The sequence below is a fragment of the Pollicipes pollicipes genome, unplaced genomic scaffold (assembly GCF_011947565.3).
Source record: "Pollicipes pollicipes isolate AB1234 unplaced genomic scaffold, Ppol_2.1 Scaffold_3447;HRSCAF=4054_pilon_pilon_pilon, whole genome shotgun sequence".
NCBI lineage: Eukaryota > Metazoa > Arthropoda > Thecostraca > Pollicipedomorpha > Pollicipedidae > Pollicipes > Pollicipes pollicipes.
In genome coordinates, this window is record NW_023596297.1 from 31574514 (window position 1) to 31581858 (window position 7345).

A 7345-nucleotide genomic window follows, 5' to 3' on the forward strand; every position below is an offset into this window, starting at 1 on the left:
GCGTCATGTGAGAAGAAAGTCACCATTCAGACTGATAACGTTTATCTCAATAAGAGTCAAGCATGAACACGGAGATCAACGGCCCGAATAAACGCGGCGCTGCAAGTGCAGGCCACATGCGTTTTGTTCAAACGTGATGTGAGCAAAGCCTGCAAATGCGCCACTTTGTATGACTTGTTTCGTCAGCGTGCATTGGTGGACGGGGCGCGTATGACCGCTGCTTTGCGACCCCTGGACTTTGGCGGAGTTAGAAGTATGAACCCTGTGGGAGATGGTGTTTCGGAGTTAGAAGTATGAACCCTGAGCGAGATGGTGTTTCGGAGTTAGAAGTATGAACCCTGTGGGAGATGGTGTTTCGGAGTTAGAAGTATGAACCCTGTGGGAGATGGTGTTTCGGAGTTAGAAGCATGAACCCTGTGGGAGATGGTGTTTCGACTGGCAAAGACTTCAGGGAAACGGACACCGAGGCTCGATCTCAACATTTCGGTAGACGTTTCAAGCTCGGCCTTTGAGATGTAGCACAAGTAAATAGGTTTAAATTAAGCGATGCAGAAAACAGAATGCTCCCATGAATCTCCGGTAAAGGCTGTCAGAAGCTCCTCCGATTTGGGTGCTGAACAATGAGCGTGATGAAACTTGACACGATATTTGGCGGAGATTTACAAGCCGTTACACAGCTGTCCACACAGTGGGATCTGTCCCACAGTGTGGACAGGTGTATGTGCGGAAGAGAGTGTTATGGTCGAGACAATACTTTACCCTCATGGCGGCGAGTAGTTGATGGTGGCTGCTAGGCGTTGATGAGTGGTGGTTACTATGGCACACCTGTCCTTTTATGCCAGATTTATCCCCTGGTTGCTGCACTCTGCACCAGATCAATGTGGGTACCACGCCCTGTTAGTTGAGAGTGAAAGCAAATAGTTCTGTTTGTAAAAATGCAGTCAGGGTTGCAGGCGTGTCACTTTTTATAATCGGTTAGGGGGCTCAGCGAAAATGCTGACCTAACCTACTCCGGTTCAAATGCGTAACTGACCTGGCTCTCGCCATTCACCAGCTACATTTGACAACTGTCCATAAGGTCGACAGCTTCTCACAGTTATATCCAGCGGTCGAACGCTGCTACAACCGCAAAAAAACAACATCGCAAGCAGTCTTCAAAGTTGCAAAGGTTGTCTTCACGCTATGGATAATTGCAATACCACATGGCTCAAGGAAAATGAGTCACACAATGTTCGCTACATTCTTCATGCGATGTCTGAGATGGTGTGAAGCCTTTTGATAGTACCCTTTCCGGTAAGTTTTGGGATTCTAAAACCGATGAACGCTCTTCTTTCTGTATTCCTGGCCATCCCGCGTTGACTTTCTTGCTCCTTCGTGGCTTCGAGGCTTCGTGAACACGGTTGTGCTATCTTACACTGAACGGACTGCAAATAACATTAAAGAGTATACCACCAATGGCTTAGAAAAGATATGGAGGGCAGGCGAATTTTGATAACACCGCGATTTTTGCGACTTTGCCTATGCTGGTCGACTACCGCAACCTTCAGCGCGGAGTTGGCGATCGTACTTCCAACAGTGCAAACACGCTAGCTTGGCACCAGGTTGGGAAGGAAAACTTGGTGACCGGTATGCATTCTTACAGCGATAACACCGCGTGCTGGAACGGCACCGGACAAGATAATATCGCATGCATTCGTTCGAAGAACTTCGTAGCTGTTCTCGCAGGGGTGGCTGCTGGTATCATGGCATCGCCCCCGCAAATACAACCCGCCCGGCCGGCGGTGAGGTCACGTGATCACTATGGCTGCACCCGGCACTAAATAGCCCGAGGATATGCACTCGGACAAACTTTGGAGTGGGGCGTTTTGGAGGTGATGATGAGTAGGATGATGGACAGAACCATTTCAGGCACGTATTTTTGGAACAAGGAAGCTTTGTGGCCCAGAGAGTAGGCCCACCCTTTCTTGGTATGTTTAGACGGCAAGTTTTCAGCTACGCTTAATTAAGGTAAGTAAACGTAACAAACTGCCGTATGCTAAACGACGACGCGGGGTTCGAAAAAATGTGACGCTATGGGTCACACGCCTTCATATTTTGACGCAAAACACCACCGTGAAGAAAGACACCGTCGTCAAAAAGACTGTGACATAAAATATAGTGCTTCACAAAAACTGTACCAAAATCCATTCCCCGTCCAATGTGGGGCATTTATGAGAAGGACACTGTGACTTAAAATGTAGCGCTGACACAAACCTTAACAAAAACTTTTAGTTTTCGTCCAACATGAGCAGAAACATGTCACTTTCAGAGCTTAATATTGTGCCACTGCAAAATGCATGGTACTTAAAAGCGGAAATCGGTAACAGCTTTCATCCAAATGCTTTGTAAATGTAGCAAGCAGCCACTGCAAAACTTTTTTTAACAAAGTTTAACTGCAGGGATCTATTAATTTGCAAAGATGTGAGCTTTTAAACTGATTTATGATCAAGATGCGTCTGGTCGGGATGCGCTGGTGCTGGCTAATCAATTGCAGGTATTTTCCGCTGCCGAAGACGACCACGGTCCTTGGCCTCGAAAGTTGTTACGGTTTCCGCAGCCATGACTTCTCACTGAACCACTACATCTGTATTGTTAGACTTTGTGTAATGTCAACGTGGTGTCAGGGTGATGTCTGGCGTCATGGTAATGTCTGTGGATGTTGTCAAGGTGAGTTCGATGTCAACTTTTTTGTATCGTTGGTGAGTCTCTGGTGGTGCTTGTTAGCTCCCTGGAGAATAATGTTTTTCCGCATCTAAATTGGGTTTCTCTGGTGTGCATACAGACGCAATAGCACGCAGCAGCTTGTACGTTCACTTACTTTAACGAACCGTAGCTAAAACTCTTTGTGACTAACTGCATGAATTAACTATGATCCCACTCTTTGGGTAAGTAGGTCTCATCATTTCAAACATACATGCCTGAAGCATTTCTGTCCACCGCCCTATTCCTCATCTTCTCCAGCGCCTCGCTTCAACGCCTGGTCGCGTTCATTTGTTCCTTCCAAATTTGGTGTTGAGAGGGTGTGTTTCCACTGTCGGGATAGGATCGCTGATGCCGCGCTTAAGGTTACAGTGTCGACCAATATAGGCAGAGTCAGACGCTGGGATGTGCAAATTAAATTACTATTCACATCGCTGTACAATCGATGGCGAAATGCTCCCAAATGCATCCCATCCGCCGCTGCGAGGATAGCTGCGAAGTATGTGTTCACAGGGCCTGTGAACAAATAAATGTGATATGATCTTGTCTGGTGCCGGTACATTTGAGATATGCTATCGTATTAAGAATGGATGCCGGTCGCCTTGTTTCTTTCAAACCTGGGGTTGAAGGGTATCTTCCACCTTTTGAGATATTGAGACAAATATAGGATATGATGCTTGCACCGGATACAAAAGGAACGTATAACTTCTTGTATTGTGTAACACAAAGGTAATTCTTGTCAGAATCTTGCATAGGTTGTGCGGCATTTGTTGATTCAATCGACGGCCGTTGCATCTTAAAATCGCGCTCACGAACGCCAGATGTGGACGACTCGACATAGTTTCGTGACCCTCAACGCCGCATGGCCAGTCGAATGGCAGAATTTGAATGACGTTATTACGGCGTCGTGTATGCAAAAAAAAGTCATGGCCGCGAACTGCATCGCAAGGTCTTCAATGTGACTAACTCAGATCAAAACCTCATACAAATGTGAAACGCTTCTTTTAAGAAGAGCACGAATTTGGACTGCACCAAAGCCCTTCAAGATGGCTGTTTCAAGTTCAAACCCCATACAAATGTGGAACACTCCCTTTAAGCGTGTGTGTTTTCACTGTTAAGGTAAAGTCGCTCATGCCGCACTAAACATACGGTGTCGACTAACAAACAAAGTCGGAAAAATTGCTGAGATATTCCAATACGCACACTATCCATACCACTTCAAAATCGGTGGTGATATAATCCTAACTGCTGTGTGCAGTCACTTCAGTGTTAGAAGGTGCAGTCGTGTTCACGTAGCCAGGTAGTAGGAGGCAAAAGGTCAGAAAGCGGGTCAGAACGCCAGATGGTCAGAAGTCAAATGGTCAAATGGTCAGAAGGCCAGAAGAAAGAGCATTCATGAGTTTTTAAAGTGCAAAGGGTACTGTTGAACAAGGCTTATCGCCATTTTAGGCACTGCACAAACAGTGTACCGAACATTGCGGGACCTATTTTGTTTGAGCCATGCGGTATGCAATGAAACATAGCATGCAGCCAGTTTTTACAAATTTCAAGACTGCTTGCGTCGCTGTATTTCATCTGTTGTGAAAAACAGTGCAAAACGTAAACTGTAGAGATAGATGAGACCTTTGCCAAGTAGTCCCGGTTTATAGCTCCTGCATGCCGGGGCCAGTTCAAGCACGCATTAGTATCTCTTGCTCAGTTCAAAGGGGTTATCAAAACCGAGACTACGTTCAGAAATTTCTCCCCATTTTTCGCACTGGTTAACTACGATCAGTCATCATAAGCTTTGTAACAGAAAACACGAGTTAACGCCGTGGCGGCTCCATTTTTGAAACAGCGTTGATTTGAGGCAGTTTGTCAAAATGTCGATTTTTGTTGGTGACCGAAATGACTATGGTCTGTGCCCAATTGCCAAAACGTGATTTTGGGCAAAATCCAGACAGGTTAGAAAGGCGTGGTAGTTCGGCGTGAGCGTCTCTCTGCTGTAACTTTTAACAAAGCCGGTACATACAGTCGAGGGTAGGAAGACGTAGGCATTCAAGTCGAGATCTGAACAATGAAAATAACTCCGGCTGCATTTTTAACACAAACATCGATCATAGCTTTCACTCTCTTGTAACAGGGCGTGGCACCCATATTCATCTCCTGCAGAGTGCAGCGACCAGTGGGTTGGGTGGGGAATGGGGGGGGGGGGGGGGAGGCAAATCTGGCATAAAACGACAGGCGCACCACCGCAGCCACCACACTTCAAACGCCTAGCAGCCACCGCCAACAACCCCGGACCATGAAGGTAAAGTAATACTACATCATAACACTCTCCTTTGGTGGTTTGGCTATACCCCTGTTCCACAGCGTTTGAACCCAGCTTGTAATCCTTCACAAAATGTCGTGTGAATTTTCCTAATGTCCAGACAAGCTTCTAGGACTTTTTACCGGAGTTTCATGGATGCTTTCTACACGCCTCATTAACCAGTTCGGACCCATCCACTCGTGCTTTATCCCTTCCTTAAATCCTATCCCCTCCTATTGTTTCCTTTAAAGAAATTATTGGTGTAATTTGGAAGTAAACGTGGATATATTTTGCTTCCTTGCGTGGATATATTTTGCTTCCCCTTCCCCACCAACGAAATGTGCGAAACTCCGATTGTTTGGGAGATCCCCCAAAATTGCCATTTTGAAAGCAGCAATATCGAATGCTCGGTCCTCCAAAACGCCCATATTTCCCCGCTGCTTTTTAAAACTTCACTTCAGAGCCTTATTTCTCCCTGTTCCACTTCACTGAATGCTGAACATGTCTCGTGTGTACACCCGTCCAAGAGTTAAGGTATAAAATATCAATACATTTAAATCGTCGCTATACTGATACTGAAATACTGATATTCCCTAAATCATGTTGTGAAACTCAGTGAGCTACATGTCAGTGGTCTGCGCTTATAATAACAAGCGAAATATTGTGTTATTGGCCGCCCCTATTTACGCATTCTGGTTATCCCGTTTAGGACCTCAATGCTCCAGCATTTGAGGTACGTCACACAGTCACATCTTACTTGTATGTTCACAAGCCACTGTCCTGATTGCTTCGTTCTACATCCTACAGCTGGCTATCGTCCTCTGCCTGGTGGCTGCGGCTGCTCCCAGCTATGGTGGGTTCATGGGACAATTCGGCCTCAGCGGACTAGGAGCCGGGTACGGCTTCGGCAGACGCGGCGGTGGATTCGCCCTTGGCGCACTGGGAGGCGGATATGGCGGATTCGGCCTCCAAGGACTGGGAGGCGGGTACGGCTACGGCGGGTACGGCTTCGGAGGATTCGGACGCGGATACGGCGGATTCGGCCTCCAAGGACTGGGAGGCGGGTACGGCTACGGCCGGTACGGCTTTGGAGGATTCGGACGCGGATACGGCGGATTCGGCCTCCAAGGACTGGGAGGCGGGTACGGCTACGGCCGGTACGGCTTTGGAGGATACGGACGCGGATACGGCGGATTCGGCCTCCAAGGACTGGGAGGCGGGTACGGCTTCGGGGGATTTGGCCGCGGATACGGCGGTGGATTCGCCCTTGGCGCGCTGGGAGGCGGATATGGCGGATTCGGCCTCCAAGGACTGGGAGGCGGCTACGGATTCGGAGGATACGGCCATCACTATGGTGGATACAAGAAACACTTCTCGAGCTATGGCTACAAATTTTGAGAGGTGAATGGCCTGAGACACATACTTGTATAGTTTGGTGGTATGACTGTTATTTTGGCAGCAGATATATAGACAATTGACGACCATCTTGCACCGCATTTAACCGAATAAATGATCATCGCGAGCATTTAAACCAGGCATATTGAGACAAAAAAACAACAACATAATGAAGCGGAAACGACAAAATGACTAGAAAGCGCAGGCCACTGGGGAAGAAGCAAATCAAGCAAACGGACAGAAAAGCACAGAAAGGAACAGAGCGCCACACAGAGACGCACAACAGACCGGGCTGCTTTTGAACCGGAGAACCCTATGTTTAAATTGCCCTGATAGTGTCGCATGCACCATCAGTACATCAGTGGATAAGAAAATTGCGTCAATCACAGTGGGCACATAAGCTTCCACTGCAACTAGCACATTTCACATTTGTTATTGCAATAATTCTGTTTGCGAGCTACGGTGCATCAACTTCTCCCACCGTATTTCATCCGTGATCAATGATAGTGGTTTAAACGGCCAGTGAGTACCGGAAATGGGACACAGCCGCACACGTAGTTCAGGCGCACAGACATAGGAAATGGAGGGCCAGGGAGCAGACAACCCAACTCTCTTTAAATTTTACCATTGGCCCCACTGGCGAGGACTGAAAAAATGATCAAAGCGGATATCGCCCCTCTGACGCATTACGAATCAAGCAGCTCTCACTCGACAAAGGGACAGGAGAGCTCCTCGAGCGTAACAGCGCTGGCTCTGCGTCACTACTTCTGCTCCGAATAACAGTTGTGTGCAGAGATTTTACACGTTGAGGTGGTTCAACGCTGTTTGCTTCCTCTGTCCTCGATTGCCGCATATAAAAGCCATTGTGAGTGGAAGTGTTACACACATTTTTCCGATTCATTACATCGTCCAGGCACTCTA

The 7345-nt window shown here is 47.4% G+C and overlaps 1 protein-coding gene across 1 annotated transcript; it reads left to right on the top strand.

Annotated features, from left to right (window-relative positions):
- Positions 1 to 5890: 5890 nt before the first annotated feature.
- Positions 5891 to 6427, top strand: LOC119092440 (acanthoscurrin-2). Its single transcript, XM_037215402.1, has one exon. It carries the CDS (start codon positions 5891 to 5893, stop codon positions 6425 to 6427), a length of 537 nt encoding a protein of 178 aa, XP_037071297.1.
- Positions 6428 to 7345: the final 918 nt, after the last annotated feature.